Source organism: Xenopus laevis, chromosome 2L (genome assembly GCF_017654675.1).
Source record: "Xenopus laevis strain J_2021 chromosome 2L, Xenopus_laevis_v10.1, whole genome shotgun sequence".
Classification (NCBI taxonomy): Eukaryota; Metazoa; Chordata; class Amphibia; order Anura; family Pipidae; genus Xenopus; species Xenopus laevis.
In genome coordinates, this window is record NC_054373.1 from 52,243,789 (window position 1) to 52,262,097 (window position 18,309).

Below are 18,309 nucleotides of genomic sequence, written 5' to 3' on the forward strand. Positions count from 1 at the left end.
TTTTAGTAGACTCGAGAAGTTTAACGTAAAGTATGTAAGATTTTTTCATGAGATCCCAGCAAACGTTTTGTTTTGGGGAGTACTCAATACTTCAAGTGCCCTTCAAGGGCCACATATGCTTTGTAGCGAGTGCTTGAAATTACGTGGCACTACTGTATAACTCCTGCAGGCAGCAGGGAGTCTGGAGTGAGCACCTCCCTATATAAAATATTTTTTCCATTTGTTTTGCACTGGCACCTAGATTTATTTTGTGCGCTGTGCTATCAAGAACTTGAAACAGAAGGTTATGTAAGTTTGCCAAATTAGCAGACCACTGGCTGATCATAATGGAGCAATGCACACCTCAATGAATTCCTCGCTCAACAGAATTTTCAAATTAGTCTGAAACATATCTTGCCAACTGGAAGCCAGATATCGGTTGGGAACACTGTTGTTTTAGCACCATAAACTGCTGACTCAATATGCAAAATAAGCTGTGGAAAGTACAGGGAACATGTCTCTACTTTTTCACCTTTATGTTGAGATACAAAATATATCGAATTTTCACATTTTTTTTAATGTCACATCTCACAAGTTCAAATTTAAATGCACCAAACTCGAATGTGAGATTTATCTCGCTCGACCATGGAAACAGTTCTAATTCGAATAGTTGCCACCTAAAACCTGCCTAATTCATTTACAAGTCAATGGTATTGATCCATTTGAAGATGCTAATAGCCTTCCTGACATTCGAGTTTTTTCCAGAGAAAAACTCAAACCGGGTTTCATTCTAATTCCAATAGAGTTTCAGGGCAAGTAACATTAGTTTGAATTTTAGACGTTCAAGTTTTTTCTTAAATAAGATAAGATTCGAGTTTTGGGTACATTTGAATTTATTAGAGTAAAAAAAAAATTCACATAAATTGGAATTTTGACCTTTGATAAATCTGTCCCTTAATGGTGTTAATAATACTTCAGTTAAGCTCAATGGATTTCACATAGTAAGTAAGAAGTTATGCTGACTATTGCACATGAAGTGCCTTTGTGGAAAGTCCCAAAAGTTCAGCATCCAATATTTCCGCTAACGGTCAGCATACAGAATTAGCATGCACACTGCTTTTCTTCATTGCTGTATTTCTGCAGTATTTCTAAGTTCTGTTTTGGAGCACACCCTTGAACAGAGCTGAGAGACTGTGCAAAATAAAAAATGTTTTTAATATAGTTAGTTAGCCAAATATGTAATGTATAAAGGCTGGAGTGACTGGATGTCTAAGATAATAGCCAGAACACTACTTCCTGCTTTGCAGCTCTCTTGGTTTCTACTACCAGGCAGTAACCAATCAATGACTTGAGGGGGGGGGCACATGGATCATAACTGTGTGCTTTTGAACCTGACCTGCATGCTAAGAATCAAATTCAACAAACAGTTATGTCCCATGTGGCCCCCCTTAAAGTCGCTGACTAACTCACAGTTATTGAGCTGAAAAACAGGAAGTTGGGTTGTGTTCTGTTACATTAGACATCCCCTCACTCCAGCCTCTATAGATTACATTTTAGGCTAACTATATTAGAAACATTCTTTTTTTTGCACAGCCTATATATATATATATTTATCCAGTTTTTATTTTTACACTGAACTGTTCCTTTAAGGCTAGCAGATCACAAATGTTTCATCTCATGGTTGTTTTAAAATTAAACACATACATCTAAATTAAGTTTTAAAATAAACACAATTAAGCATATGACATATGCTAACACACATTCACTGGCAACTTACTTTGAAGATCATTCATCTTTATCTCCATCTCCAGCTTTAATACCTCTGCATTTCTCAACCGAACTAAAAAAAAGCGACAATAATTAAATTTTTTATGAGAATGTTATTTCTTTTTACACCTATTTTTATTAAACACAATATTTCTATCCCAGCCTCTCACTGGCTACATTATAGGCAGATTCAACATGCATATTCTAAGGACCCATTTAAAATTGGGAAACCCCCTTTTTGCAGAATACTGGAACTGCAGGACAACCAGCATCTTATTTCAAATATATATAAAGTTTTGCGATCTAGTAAATTTGATAAAACCAATGCTAGCTTATTCAGGACCTGGCAAATTGACATCCCTTCACTCACAGATGAGGAATGGCTTGATATCCTGGAGGCGCCTGGATTTGTGTCCCCCAACGCCAACCATAAAATGATCCAGAGGTACATTCTGCATAGGGCCTATTTCACCCCAGTGAGACTGCACAGAATAAAGTCCCAGAACCCGCCTACCTGTACTAGATGTACCTCAGAGATGGGAACGCTCAAACATATGTTTTGGGATTGTAGGAAAATACAGAAGTACTGGGAGGAAGTGTTTGCTACGTTAACAAATGTACTGGGAACCCCTTTAGTCCCAACCCCTGAATCAGCCATATTGGGTGCTTGTGATGAATCCCAATTCAATAAGGTTCAGTTAGTTACTATACGTCAGAGCCTATTCCATGCACGCAAATGCCTAACTCAACAATGGAAAAATATAGATCCAACACACCGGATGTGGATGGAACAAATGCTTTGCTTCATCAACTGTATGTCTTACCTATACACTAAAAGGGGATCATCTAACAAATTTGATAAGGTTTGGGATCGTGGCCAGCCCCTTAGGCACGGTGACTGGTTTGGTCTATTGTGTGTAAGGTATATGCCTGCAAATGGACAATGTTAATCACCACACTCAAACATCCTATCCATATATTTACTATTGCTAACAAATCATCGTATTGTTGTTTTCTAGACAATGCTGACTATATGTGCTTTCTCTTATTTTTTTTTCTTTTTATTTCCCTTGCTGTTTTCTTTTCTTTTAATTACCACATTGTATAACTCTATATGACTGGTATGAAGATGTCATGAGATATGTCATTTGCTACAATGTCAATTGACCCACATATGTTGCATTCTCAAATACATGTCATGCCTATTATCTTTTAATAAAGGTTAAGATGTTAAAAAAAAACCACAATATTTCTGGTATCTTGATAATATTACTATCTATCGTCATTTTTATATTCTTTTATTCCTTGTTCTGACTCTTGAAATAATGTATCAGAATCCCATAAAGGACTCCCATAAAATGAGATATAAATGATGAATTATGTGACCAAATCAGTACATGTGACAAGTTAATAAGCAAAGTTTGTCAGATGATTAACAGACCTAGAGAACTGAACTCTGCTACACTGTTTTAAGAGTCAGAACCAGAGAACTGATGGAATAAATACTGCTGTCAAATTGCATATACATTCACAATTGTGAGGAGTCTATGATGTTCTGATGCACACCTTCCATCGAATCAAGCCTTTCCTTTTTTTGCTCATTGTCCTCTTGCAGATGTTCATTCAAGGCTTCCAGTTCAGTCTTTTCTCTCTCCAGACTATGCAGGCGACTCTGAAACTGCTGCATTTGCAAGTCTTTTGTCTCTACCCACTGGCAATACATTAAGAACAGTAAGTTACATTTTGTTCTACATGCTAGAAGATGACACCTAGGTGATCATACATGAACACTGGGCAAATCGGCACCTGCGCAATCAGTGATTAGTTTTTTTTAGGTAGCTGCAGGAATAACAATGAAAGCAAACATTTCATTGGTTGTCACAGGTTACTCCCCATGTGATGATTTGGCTAATGTTAATACATGAGCCCTGCTGTGTTTAGAGCCTAGATTTCAGCAATCTGAAAAGTACAGAAAGCACCAGTAGCTGCCTCCTAACTGATCTCTGATACTAAGATGAGGTTAATGGGGGGGGGAAGATTACAACTTGAATATGTACATTGGCCTTTTTTTAGCAATTGAGTTTACTGATTATGGTGCAAGTTGTCAGCTCAGCAAAACAGAACACAGAGTAAAGTTCACTTCTATAGAAAAAAATAATGTTCACAAGTGCAGTGAGCAAAGTACAATTTCAAGCACAATCGCCATTTCCACAATGCAGCATTCATACCCAAAATTCCAGCATCACTGCAGTCGCAAGGAAGCATTGTGTCTGATTCCTATTACTGCACCTGACACGTCAGTTTGCTCAAATGAACACAACTATGCATGTATTTTATTGCAGATTGGATGCAATTGTGCAGAAATCTGTCTGGCGTCATTTCCAGTGTTCAGCCTACAAGTCACGTCTGCACCTGATTTTTTGGGTGCAAGTGTACTGTGCCCATTGATGCTGGGCGTGAAGGGAACCCTGAAGCTACCTCCTAGTCAGGAGATGGTGGTAGTTCCAGGGTTCGCCTGCGTCAAAAGGTACAGCATGCCCATTTCGGAACAGAAGGCAGGAAGGACTGAGCGAGGAGCAACAATAAGGAAAAAGTGCATTTTGCAGCAATTAGTTTTAAAACACAACTCATTGTAGGGAAAAGTGTGGAAACACAACTGTTATTGCGGATTGTCTTCTAAAATTACTATGTTCTCACTTGTAGCACCAATAGAGCAATCTGTGTTGCAAGGGAGGGCATGATTAAATCAGAAAAATATAATCTGTTACATTTAGGGCCCACTAAATAGGAAGATCACCTGTTTTGCAACCATACTGAACACTGAAACTGCGCATCACTCAGGGCTGCACAGGGCCGTCTATACTCCTGCACAGTTGCAGGATCGTCGCCCACTATTGCTACACCCTGATGGTAAACTCCATGTACAGAAACAGTGTAATAAAAACGTATATTAATTACCGCTACATTAAAGAGCAAGTAAAGTCCTTCCATGCTGTAGATTGTGTCCTAGTGCATATTGCTTTATGTGCTATAAACAAAGTTCTGAATATGGGTAGAAACTGGTACCTGTAGTTTGCTTTGAAGTACATACAACTCATTCTTCAGCTCGCTGTGCTTGCTTGTCAGTTTACTCCAGTCCATTTTCAGCTTCTCATATTCCTCCTTCCATAAGTCACACTCTCCTGAAGCCACTGCTAGTGACATCTGTAATATCGGACATGAGCAGTATTGAGGTTTATTAATATTAGCAAAAAAGTATTGGAAAAGTTTTTCAGCCCAGAGAGACTTTTTTATTCACATTTTTGTGAAATTAGTGGAAAATGGGATCAAGCATATGGGCCATGAAAATAATGGTATATACATATTTCACATGTACATTCTATGGGCTCCTGTCAGTAACCTAAGCTTAGGTACCAATTCAGAATACACAGTATATATAGAATGTGTCAATACAAGGCTGATTAGTAATTATTTCAGATTCTCATTACATGACAGATCCTAAAACTAATTTAACAGTCAGCCCTGTAGCATCAGCTTCTATGACAGGCAAACTTAATTTTCTAAGCGTAGCTTCTCAATAGCTGCCCAGAGCACACTGAAAATGTGCAAGTGTCCATCTAATACTTCTAAAATAATCCAAGACAGTGAGCTGCTGTGCACATGTTATGTGTGCTGTTATATTACTGTTATTGCTGCAGTACGTTCATTATCTAAAATATGGCATTTCAAGCCATATTAATTTTTTCAGGTTTAGTTCTCCTTTAATTGCTGGACTGGACCATCAACAAATTCTGGTTAATTTGTTCAGCCAGAGGAGTCTCTTTTTTTCAGATAGACGAAAAAGAGCCAGGCTTTGTATTTTGTGCCCCGAAAACCCCGGGCCGGTGCTCCTATCAGTTTTCTGCTGATAGGAGCACCGGCCCGGGGTTTCAGGTAAGTAACTACAATCACTTGGGGGTGCCTAACATTTGGCACCCCCAAGTGCTGCAAGCCTTTCCTTCTCCTTTAAGAATAGTGACTATAACCAGATGATTGAAAGTACTATATTTAACTAAGTTAAATACAGTTATTTTTAGATAATCAGCAACTTTTAGATTTACAGTTTACAAACCTTAGTATTCTCAAATTTTTTTCCTACAGAAAGTTTGTCTTCTGTTAATTTCTGTAGAGACTCTTTGGCTTTTTCTTCAAACCTCTGCTTCTGTTCTTCCATCTCTAACAAGACTTTTTTGATGCTTGTCTTTGGAAAGTTCTGTAAAACATACACTTTTATTATACCGTATATGATGGTAAAAAAATGAATCATGAAATGTTCAAGGGATACTGTCATCTGTTTGCAAAACACGGTAACGTTGATTCCTAAACACTTCTAGGGATCCAAAGTGGGATGGCCAGCAGTTGCAGGAATTGCAAGCAGGCAGAGAGCAGCAGAGCCAATGCTCCATGTACCATTCCTTAACCCAAAACATTGCTGAATATAAAAATAAAAGTCCTACTATACAAACCACCAGATTATAATTATTACTATTACATGCAAATTACACATATTATTTCTCCCCACCTCAAATTATATAAACAGCTGCTCCTGTATTAATGTAATCTGCAACTAGCTAAAGAATAGCACTTGGAAGGCACAAATACATGTGAGCACTTGTGCTCGTATCCTCATTACTAGGTGGGCAGGAAAGTCACCATTATGCTTGTGGCCCCACACAAGGGATTACAGCAGTGAGTCATGAGCAGAGAACCAAAGCACCATAGCAGGGCTGCAGTTTTATAGGAAGTGGACAGATGGGGTTGTGATTGGTTAGGAAGAAGTATAAAGATCCTTAAGTGATCAAAAACTAAAACAAAAAAAGGATGTTTTAGAAAAAGTTTTGGCAAAAATTCTGAATAAGTCCAATATTTTTGCTTTAAGTGCTTCTTTAAAAGATAAATTCATGACAATACTACCTGAGAATATATGAAAAGCTGTTTTTCCAGGACAGCTACTTTACATTTGAGCTTGTCTTCATTAACCTGAGCCTGCAAAACATACAATACAACATTCTAATTCAAATAACAACATAAATGATGTACAAAATAAATCCCTTTTACAATTTACATGCATCAAGTATAGGAACAAAAATACATTTAAATTAAAAAAGTAAAATAAACTGTGTGCAGTCTCACTTTACACATACTGTACATATATTTATATCTGGCAGAGGCTCTGCAAATCAACAAAAGATCTCCATTTCCTAAGATACAAAGACAACAACCTATTACATGTATATATATATATATATATAACAATTAAAATATTTACATTTGTGGGATGCTGGATCTTGTATGGTTTTACTGCAAAATAAGTCACTAAAAGAAACCTTATTTGCGATCACCTGTTATTGTAGTTCTCTTGAAAGAAAGATACATTTCCTGTCTGTCAGCAAGTAGAGATTCTTTTTTCCTGTTCGTATATATCATAGAGGAAACATCAGCAAACCACAGCAGGGCTTATGAAGCGTATTTTATCTTCAGAATTTCTATTCTTACTTTGTATTCTTATAATTCTTTTTCTTATAAATTTGTTTTTTCCAGGGGTTCTTTTTTGTTTCACTTCTCAAGTTATTAGGCGGTTCTTTTCATGGCACAGTCTATGGGGCAAATTTACTAAAGGGCGAAGTGACTAACGCTGGCGAACATTCACCAGCGTGACATCATTTCATCACTTTGCTGATTTACTAACGGTCGCTGCCAAAAATTTGCTAGCGAAGGAGATAGACTCTAGCGATACTACACTCCCTAACGCCTGGCAAATTTGCTCTCTGGCAAATGGACGTAACTACACAAATTCACTAAGATGCGGATTTTACTGAATGTTACCTCTTGCGACAGACTTGCCTTCACCACCTCAAACCAGGCGAAGTGCAATATAGTAGATAGACTTCCTCAAAATTTAGTTGAAAATTTTTGTAATCCCAAAAAACACTGGCGTCTTTTCCTTTTTTCAGGGTGATAGGTTGCAAAAGAGAGTAAAAAATGTTTGGGGTAACCCGCTTCCCCCCTACATTTCCTAACATATGGCACATAAACTATACACTGGGCTCACGTGTAGGGCAATATAACAGCTTTATTTTATTTTATTAAGGTTTCCTGGTAGTTGTGTAGTATAATTTATTTGCTGCAACATATACGTCCACTGAACTTTAACATCCTGTAATGCAAATTAGGCAACGCAAGCGCAACTTTGCTTTGCTTGGTGCAGCAACACTAGCAAAATTTCGTAAGAGTTCACGCCCTGGACGCAACTTCAGATTTTAGTGAATTAGCGTTGTCCTGGCGAATCTACGCCTGCCGAAGTGTTGCGATGTGAGTGAAGCCGTCGCTGGTGAATTTTCAGGGGTTTAATAAATTTGCCCCTAAAAGTCAAGTTGTGTCTGCAATTTTTCCTGTTTTCAGATCCTTTGGTGGATTGGTGGACACAACACCAGAGATGTAAGTTCTACAGGAGGCATTAAACTAAAAACATGAACTGGTGTGGATTCTAGAGTTTTCAGATTTTCTCATGACATTTCATATACATTTTCTCAGAATCTGTCTTTAGTTCCTCCTAAACATGTCTGTCTGTTATTGGGTGAATGTCAGCTGTAGCAGTGCCTTGGCATAATGATTGTGTGTTTCAGAGAAGGTTATCTGGCTATTTTAAAGGCCAGTATGGGATAAAACATGTTTTATCACCTAAAATTGGAGTGAATATTTCACCTCTCATTTAATGAATGCAGTACAATATAAGTTATATCCATTAGGTGTTGTATACTGTAAAGGGGGAATAAAACCTCCTGGCCCCTAACTGTCCCTGCTGTAGCCCATTGCACAGCTAGAACTGCATACCCACGTACTCCAGTAACTCAGGCTATCACCAGTACCTATAAATGTATATAGTGCTTAATGCTTCTATTTAAACTTTCTCAGCTTATTCATTTATTTCAACCAATTGATTTATTTCAACCCCAGGAAGAACAGTGCCATGGTATTCTACTGTGTGATGGAACCTTTTTTTCTTTCAGTGATTTGCAACAGTTGTGCTCTCTTCTGTAGCTCCTTGCATCTACATTGACAAGTCAAGCTTCTTCTGAGTGCATTTACAGGGAGCAGAGTCTGAAAATACCTGCATTCTCATTTTTTGGGCTCCAATCTGTGTATCTGCACTCAGACAGAAGCTGTACTTGTCAGTGCAGATAAAAAGAGCTACAGAAGAGATCGGATTTGCTTCTGACAGCCTGCCGATATAACGCAGGCAACGAGTGGAGCCAAGGCTATGTGTGCCCAGGGCCTTATGATGCTCAATAAAATTGTATTTTTAAAGAAAGTAGTCCATTGCGGATGATGAAATATTAAAAACACAATTTAAAAGCTTTAATAGCAAAAGTCATATGCATTGCACATGGAGGATCCCCTGACCCTTAGACTAAAATGACTTGTCGTCTGATATGGGTAATAAGCATCCTGACAGTCTTGACCATGGCAGTATCCTTACATGGACTGGCCAATGAAATAGAAGTGGGGAAGAGAGTCCCACTATCATCCTCAGTGAATACCCTCTAATGATTGTGTATTTCTGACTAAAAGGATCACTTATAATGTACTGTACATTATGGGGCAGATTTACATAGGGCTGAATATCGAGGGTTAATTAACCCTCGATATTTGACTGCCGAATATAAATCCTTCAACTTCGAATATATAGCAAATAGTTGGATCGAACGATCGAACGAAAAATCGCTCGATCGAACGATTAAATCCTTCGAATTGTTTTAATCCTTCGATCAAACGATTTTTCTTCGACCTAAAAATTGTTAGAAAGCCTATGGGGACCTTCCCCATAGGCTAACATGGCCCCTCGATAGGTTTTAGGTGGCAAAGTAGGGGGACACATTTTTTTTTAAAGAGACAGTACTTTGACTATCGAATGGTCGAATAGTCAAACGATTTTTAGTTCGAATCGTTCGATTCGAAGTCGTAGTCAAAGTAGCCAATTTGATGGTCGAAGTAGCCAAAAAAAACATTCGAAATTCACAGTTTTTTTTCTTCTATTCCTTCACTCGAGCTAAGTAAACGGGCCCCTATATCTGCATCAATGCCTGTACCAAGAAACAGGATTCTTTCCTTCATAGACTTCTCCCAATGTAATTTTATTATTTGTTATTTATATATTATTTATAAAGGGAAATATTATGTGGCATCTTAAAGAGATTATACAACATTCAAATGAGTGTGTCACATCTACCAGCATGGATACTAATGTTTAGTTTTTATTTAATTTTGACCACAATTTGACTATATTGCTCAAATCATCACAAGAGTAAAGTAACAAGCAATCATAGTTCTTCTCCAATAAATCAGAATAACCCTGTTACAGAATGTGTGTTATGTGCTGGGTTTATCAAAGATAGACTACCTTGAATGACTTTTCAGATGTCTGTAAGAGCGTATGAAACAATTCCTGCAAGCAACACAATTTCTTTTTCAGTTTCCTCTCTCTGTGGAGAGCTTCCTGCATAAAGACAGAAAAAAGCAACTGTCATATCAGATATAATGTACCCCCTTTAATTAAGTATGTTCCATGAACAGGACATTTATTATGACTTTTATTATAAAGTTTCTCCCTTCAGTAAATATGCCTCAGAGGTTTACCAGATCAGTTTAAAATTCAGGGACACATCTAAAGGTGGCCATACACAGGGAGATCCGCTCGTTTGGCGATATCGCCAAACGAGTGGATCTCTCCCCGATATGCCCACAATGAAATGGGCGATATTGAGCTGATCCGATCGTGGGCCCTAGGGTCCAACCATCGTATCAGAATGGAGGCCAAACGGGCGGTCGGATAGCAGGACCACATCAACGAATAGATGTGGCCGCGATCCGACTTTTTTTAATCTACCCGATCGCCATCTAGCCGACTTTCTGCCAGATATCGATCAGAGACCTTAAAGGGCATGTAAAGGCAAAAATATAAAATCCCATTTTTACTTTCTTTAATGAAAAATAAATCTATCTCCAATATACTTTAATTAAAATATGTCTACAGTTTTTATCATAAACCTGACTGTATGCAGTGCAATTCCCCCTTCTTTTACTGCTGTTGATAGGAATTGTCAGATGGTCCCCAACTGCTGTGCAGGTAAACAATCATACTTTCAAATGGCAGGGGGAGCACTCGAGCAGCATTGTTGGATTCCCTGTAGAGATTTGTATCCAGAGACGCAGTGTAGTCTCTATATTATGATTATTAATCAGTCTTGCTGTATTGGCTTCTATGGCAGATATTATTTGACTTGTGCTGTTTTGATAATTTATGACGATCCCTAAGCTTAACCTCCCAACTGAAGCCCAGACCACACTGAGCATGTGCGAGTCTTGATATTGCAGAAATGTCTAACAAAGTTACAAGATGACATCCCCCTGCGCCAACTTTGAAAGCATAAATCATTTGTCTTATTAGGCTGCTGGTGCAGTAAGTTCATGTTTATATTTAGTATACATACAGCATTTCTAACATTATTCTATTTTAGACTTTAGTTGCCCTTTAAGGGTCCTTACACACGGGCATTTTTGACAGCAAATGAGTTTGGGGAAATAAAATAAAAAATTACAAATGCTGCTGAAATATCTTGATTAAAAAACACTGTAATATTTTATGCAAAGGGGATACTTCTCACATATAGCTGCACAGGGCCCCAGCATCCCACACAATTTTCAAAAAAACAAACATCCGCTTCCCTTTACCTGGGGGATGTGCCCTGTCCATTCCAGCTTTCAGAGAGAGAGAGTTATATCCATTGTGCCTTCCTACCACACTTGTCATCTCCCTAAAGCCTTACTTGTAAGCAAGGCAAATCTTACAGGTGGGTGGAAGGGGTGTCTGTCTGAATAGGAACTAAATAACTTATTTTAAATGGGTTTTTGGTGAGGGCCCCTTTTCTCCAGAGGGCTGCTGTCTACTTTGGCTGTAAAAGGGAAGCTGGCACCATTCTATCGGTGCCCTATACACTATACGCACAGGGCTCTCTGCTGACTTGTATGAAATTGCACAATATTGAAGCTAAACTTTTGCTTACCATTAGGTATTCAGACAGTTCCAATAATTCCTGAAAAATAATAAGGAAACATTTCACAAGTTATAAATGCACAACTATGAACATGTAAACTAGCAAGCAATATCATTTTTGCACACACATTCAAAAGGAAATAAGAGAGAACATTTTTCTCCAGGATTCCATATTTAGAGGAGTTTTTCCAGTGGGATGAAAAGCATCACTTGACCATAGAGAATGTGTTTAGTGTATACTCTCATTGAATTAATGGTGCAGCTGCAGTGTACAGGAGAATCACCATGATACACTGGTACCTATTTATGAAATTGGAAAAAATCTTATTGCCTATTTCTAAAATTTCTGTTTCAATTGAAACATTTTGCTGTGATAATGGTTTAACAGAAATTCAACTACAATAATGTACATATAAAAAGACTCTGATTATACTACCGTTTGGTTAACCCATGCTGCTGTGAACCCCTCAGTGTGCTTATTAACATCCACTTAAAATATGTATAAATAAAGTGACATTTTCAGCTTTCCAAGTAAATATGGTTATTTATAGAAGTTTGGGAAATCTTCTGTCAGCACTAAAGTGTATATAAAATATTAGGGATATATGAAAAAGAGTAAATAATGATTCAGATAACTTAGCATGTAGAATATGAAGAAGAACTTCTATTATCCATATAATATACTCACTCCATTTAAAACTGCTGTAGCATAACTGTAAAAGATAAAATGTAGAAACATTACTAAGATAGTAGTCGCATAGGCATTACTAATTTATCTTAATACTGAATAATAAAGCTATGTGGTTACATTTAAGAGCTACAGTATACAGGCATATTACAAGCTGGTACTTACTGTAATGGCATAGTAAATCCCTCGTATTTATAAACACACACATATGCATGTTTGCACACAGGCCAACATACACTCACAATGCATTATTGCTAAATAAAGGCAGTACTACATTGAGAGGCCTAAAGAAGAGCACAAAGAGCCACACCTCAAAGTGCAGCTAAAGTTTCCTTTCTACACACATCATCTCAAGATTAAACATCACCAGCCAAGTTAGCCATAAAGGAAGCTTTATATAATTAATTTGCATTATTTCTCCACAGCCTCTCAAGGTAAAAGTTAGCCATGTACAGTATGTAAAAAAAGTTCAACAAAGACAAAAAAATGACCTTTAAAGGGGACTTGACCTGTCATCCAAAGAAATAATTCCGAATCCTTTTCTATCATGTTAGTCAAGTGATTTAAATTGTTTTCTTCAGTATTGGAATTCGAAATCACATCAAGCAGGAAGGAGTAACTGCATTATTAAAGCATGCTTTGCATTATCCAGAATGTGAGACCTGATTCCCATGCCAATGCACAGGTTACTCGGTTATAGACAATTAGGGCAGTGGGTGAATGTGAGGAGAGAAGTGACACCTAGGAAGTGTAGAATGGAAAGTGATTGCTAGTGAGGTGGGAAAGGCGATATATGATTGACAACTGATAAATACGTTTACATAGGTATGGAGGTTTTAAAAAAAAGAATTTGGGTTTCATATTGAATTTGTAAAGGATTGTTATTATACAACAATTCTTCTCTTATCCACTACAATTTCAGGGATTTAGTAAATAGTTTTTCTTTAAAAAAATTTGTTTGGTTTCTATGCCAATTTAAGTTATAAGTCAGAGTCAAGTTTCCCTCTCAAAACGACTGTAGCAGTATATGTACAATGAACTATTTTAGTTTCTCTCATTTTTTAAAATCCAGCAGGATTAAGACTCTACTCTCCTGTATTGCATCCTATAATTCTGTATCTCCTGTGTTGCTTCTTGCTTACCTTCTTTATTTGTATCATGTACACCCAAAAACAACTGGTACTGATCAAATGATTAAGGTTTTTACAAACATCTGAAAATTAATTTTCTTTATCCTTTCAATATTTCTCCTGCCTTCCACCCTACCTTGTACTAGCACTCACTTCTTTTATGTATCCGTAATATGTGTAAAGATGAAATGTAAACCTTATTATCTGTGGATTACTGCAGTTCATGCTCTACTCCAATCATTCATTATGAACATGGATGCCAGATTTACACCTCCCCTTTGGTCCCACATGCAGTACCCCTTTATTTCACTACCTACTGGTTACTTATCTTACAATAAATTTTGTTTCAAATCCTTGTGTTCAGAGGGGGCATATGCTTTTTTCTGCAATCAAACTCCTACTCCTTCTTTGTCATCATCATCACATCACACTAGCTGCTTATATTTGTATTGTGCTAAACCCATCCTCTAGAACAGTGATCCCAAACCAGTGGCTTGTGAGCAACACGTTGCTCACCAACCCATTAGCTGTTGGTACCAGTGGCTCAAATTTCGTTTCAAATCCTTGTGTTCAGAGGGGGCATATGCTTTTTTCTGCAATCAAACTCCTACTCCTTCTTTGTCATCATCATCACATCACACTAGCTGCTTATATTTGTATTGTGCTAAACCCATCCTCTAGAACAGTGATCCCAAACCAGTGGCTTCTGAGCAACACGTTGCTCACCAACCCATTAGCTGTTGGTACCAGTGGCTCAAAGCAGGTGCTTATTTTTGAATTCCCAGCTTGGAAGCGACTTTTGGTTGCAAAAAAAACCAGGTGTACCACAAAACAGCACCTCCTGTAGGCTGTCAGTCCACATAGGGGCTACCAAATGGCCAATCAGAGCACTTTTTTTGCACCACCCAGGAAATATTTATGCTTGTGTTGCTCCCCAACTCTTTTTACATCTGAATGTTGCTCATGGGTGAACAAAATTGGTGACCCCTGCTCTAAAACTACCTCAAGTCTTCAAACACCAATGATAATGGCACACCCGGTATTTCTCAGTTGGAATGTTCTTCCAGTATTCAGAGAACATCATGTCTCTGTGCCTTCTGTGACTGACAAGAATGACACCACTTGGCAGTGTAAAGGCTTTTCAATGAAGTCAATTCTACTGTGAATTGCATAATTTTCCAGGCTTTGAAGCTTGTGGAACCAGAAATAGCGTTAGCTATAATTCTTTATAAGTTGCAAGTCGGTTGCATGTTGAGGTGCCGTGAACATGTCAAGGCAAGTGTAAATTCCATGGCTCCCTTGCATCTGCTCACCCAGAATTTTGTCACTAGTCTAGGAGTGTGTATAGGTGAAAGTAACTTTGTGAAAAGTACTGGAATGCACCAATTTGCACTTACACTTGCATTTTGTAAACACAACCTTCCATGTTTTTCCTTTTCCCTATCATTATCTGCCTGGTTACAGTTCAGAACTTATGTGTTAGTAATAAAATACTTATTGATTATTGATTTGGTGGACACCCTGACTCTTTGGCCTGGTATTCCTATTGGGAACTCTGCTTAGTAAAAAGTGTTGTAATAAAATACTTACTCTGTTTGCTGGCTAGAGTCTCTTTTTATACAGATGCTTGTTAAATCCTGGCTTGTCTGAGTTGTCTGAACTCCTATAACAAAAATATTAAATAATTTATTTTACAATATACTTGCTGTAAAAATATCAGTATATAACATGGTGTTTGATTATCTGCATTTCAGTTGTATGCACATCAGTGACAACAATCATGAATGGTCTGACCCACAGAACGTCCACATAACAGCTGACCGATGCCAAATTAGCAAGAAAAAATAATCTACCGTCTGTCAGCATTTATCAAAGCTTCAACCAGATATGCAATAAGTTTTATGCAGTAGGAACCTTGTACTTGATCCAAACTAAGATATGATTAATATTGGAAGCAAAACCAGCCTATTTGATTTATTGAATGTTTACATGACTTTCTAATATACTTTAGGTATGAAGATCCAAATTACAGAAAGATCTGTTATCCAGAAACCCCCAGGTCTCGAGCATTCTGGATAACAGGTCCCATACCTGTATTACTTTGCTATCCTGTGAAAGGATACATATGTGATTGCACAACTTTATTTCTAAATATAAACACATACACAGTATTCTCATGTGTATATTTATTTATGCCTTAAAGAGGTACTATTCTTTCATTAATATTGGAGGTTGTTTTAAACTCTCGACAAAGCAATTATTTGATTTACAAAGTCATGTTTACACACGTACCATTAAAGGATGTTTAGAGGCATATTTATCAAATAGTGAACTCTCAGCCACAAATAAATATGCTTCTAAAAATCCCATAGCAAGTGGCTAAGTATTTCTGTGTTGAGCTCTAATTTCATACATAATAAAAATATAAATAATAAATCTGCCCCTTGGCCTTAAAATGTATTACTTCACAATGAAACAAGTGGAGGGAGGGGTTGCCTGTCAGCCTAGGAGGGGTTTGGAAATGGTTCTTATACGAATCATTGTTCCTTTCAAACTATGGAAACATCTGGGTAAAAAAAAAATTATATTTGTAAGTTCAAAGAGTGTTTATGCACTTTTTTTTAGTTAACCTAAAATAAATGAGATCAAATGAGGTATATTTTCACTTTAAAGGGGCTCTTCACCTTTAAACTTTCAGTATTCTGTAGATAGCAATATTCTGAGACAATTTGCAATTGGTTTTCATTTTTTATTATTTGCAGCTTTTGAGTTATTTAGCTTTTTATTCGACAGCTCTATGAAATTACAGCAATCTGATATTTAGGGTCCAAAGCACCCAAGCAAACGTGAATTGATTTGAATAAGAGACTGGAATATGAATAGGAGAGGACCCGAATGTAAAGAAAGAAGAGCAATTAAAAGCAGCAATACAACAAAGTTGTAGCCTTACAGAATCAATTGTTTTTAAGATGGGGTCAGTGAGCGCCATTTGAAAGCTGGAAAGGGTTAAAAGCAAATAATTTAAAAGCTATAAAAAATGAAAACCAATTGAAAAGTTGATGCAAATTAGCCATTCTATAACACACTTAAAGTTAAATTAAAAGTGAACCACCCCTTTAAGCACAAAATTTCCAATCGTTTTTTTCTCTGGAAAACCACAAGTTCTAAGCATTCAAGGTAACAGATCCCGTACCATTTTGCTTGCTTTACCTTTTTCTTTTGTTGACATTTTATTCTGGTTGATTAGGTCCTGCGTAGAATCCCATTGAGAATTGTGGTATAGTGTACCCAGGTTCAAACTTTTACAGTCAAATGGGTAAGTCATGGAGTGATTATGTTTTCTGGAAAACTGCAATGTAGAAAGATCCAGTGCTACATTACATACAATGCATTTAGGTTTATATTAAAATACAAAATTTGATCAGACAATTGACAGAAAAATACACTGTAATACTTATCCAGTTTTATCAGATAAATATAAAAGTTTAAGAAATAAGAAGGAAAGATATAGAAAATCAGTAAGAACAAAACTACTGCTAGCAACCCCAAAATGATTTTTTTAATCTGCAGATCCCAGTCATCCCTGGATGACTCCAGGATGGTAAATTCTTTAAATAAAAGGAACAGTGGCGTAACTATAAGGGAAGCAGGCCAGGAGGCCGATAAGAAACAACGAACCCCTGTCTCCACCTGGAACATGACCTTAGATCACCAGTTCCTATATATTTTTCAGGGGGAAGGGGTGTGGGAGGTGGGAGCTTGGCTTTTATGATTAATACCTGGATTTTCTACATTTTTATAGTCAACAAAGTTACAAAGGCGTTCCATGACCATTATGCTTTTATACAGGTCATGTGACTTCTAATATTCTCATATTTTGCAACAGGGGGTATTGTATTTATTATAATACACAAGATTCAATGAGTCATGTGACAGAAATGACATCACTAAGCTCTGATTATAATCAATGACATCACTAAGCACCATTTTTAAGGATATAATTTACAAGATATTCATGGCTCTTGTGTATTATACTGTATGAATTTTCACGCTGGCCAACTCAGCTGCTGAAAACAGAGCCCCAGAAAACCATATATTTTTGGAAAGTACATATTCTGACGGATAAAACAAGGTAAAATACATTTCTATACCAAAGCACCAAACAGCAAAATTACACTAAAGATACATAAGGAACAATAATGCAGGGATAAAATTGCAATAAAACCACAAAAATTGTGTAAATCAATGAAATAACAAAATTAATGACCAAAATAGATAATTCAATGGTCACACTGCCAAAATGAACAGTTTTTAGGGGTAAAAAAAAACACAAATTGGTAAAATGAATAAGTAAAAAAAAACCTTTGTGAGTTTTTTGTGTATACAAAAGAATACACATGTGTGCACTTCTAAAAGTTGTGTGACTGTGTAAGTGTGTATATAAGTGCATATAAGTGTGCAAAACAAAAGTGTATAAATGTATATAAATGTGTGTAAATAAAGGCCACTTACCGTTCCTGGACGATCTGATGGCTGTGCGTGGGCTTCGCAGATGAAAGAGGAAAGCAGGTCAGTGCAGCAGACACGCAATCCGCAGGACAGTCATGACAGCCCCCCAGCCTCGTTGCCCAAGGGGCTGTCAATGCTGCTAA

At 37.2% G+C, this 18,309-nt stretch overlaps 1 protein-coding gene across 4 annotated transcripts in view; it reads right to left on the bottom strand.

Annotated features, from left to right (window-relative positions):
• The window catches only part of traf3ip3.L (TRAF3 interacting protein 2 L homeolog), a 36,940-nt gene that overhangs the window by 3,774 nt on the left and 14,857 nt on the right, over positions 1-18,309 (bottom strand). For all 4 annotated transcript variants that reach the window (XM_041581051.1, NM_001094677.1, XM_041581053.1 and 1 more), the window contains 10 exon segments: positions 16,868-17,006; positions 15,248-15,320; positions 12,528-12,552; positions 11,850-11,879; positions 10,187-10,282; positions 6,700-6,771; positions 5,858-5,998; positions 4,813-4,950; positions 3,313-3,457; positions 1,757-1,819 (listed from right to left, as the gene is read on the bottom strand). In XM_041581051.1, coding sequence (XP_041436985.1) covers positions 1,757-1,819; positions 3,313-3,457; positions 4,813-4,950; positions 5,858-5,998; positions 6,700-6,771; positions 10,187-10,282; positions 11,850-11,879; positions 12,528-12,552; positions 15,248-15,320; positions 16,868-17,006 — 922 coding nt within the window.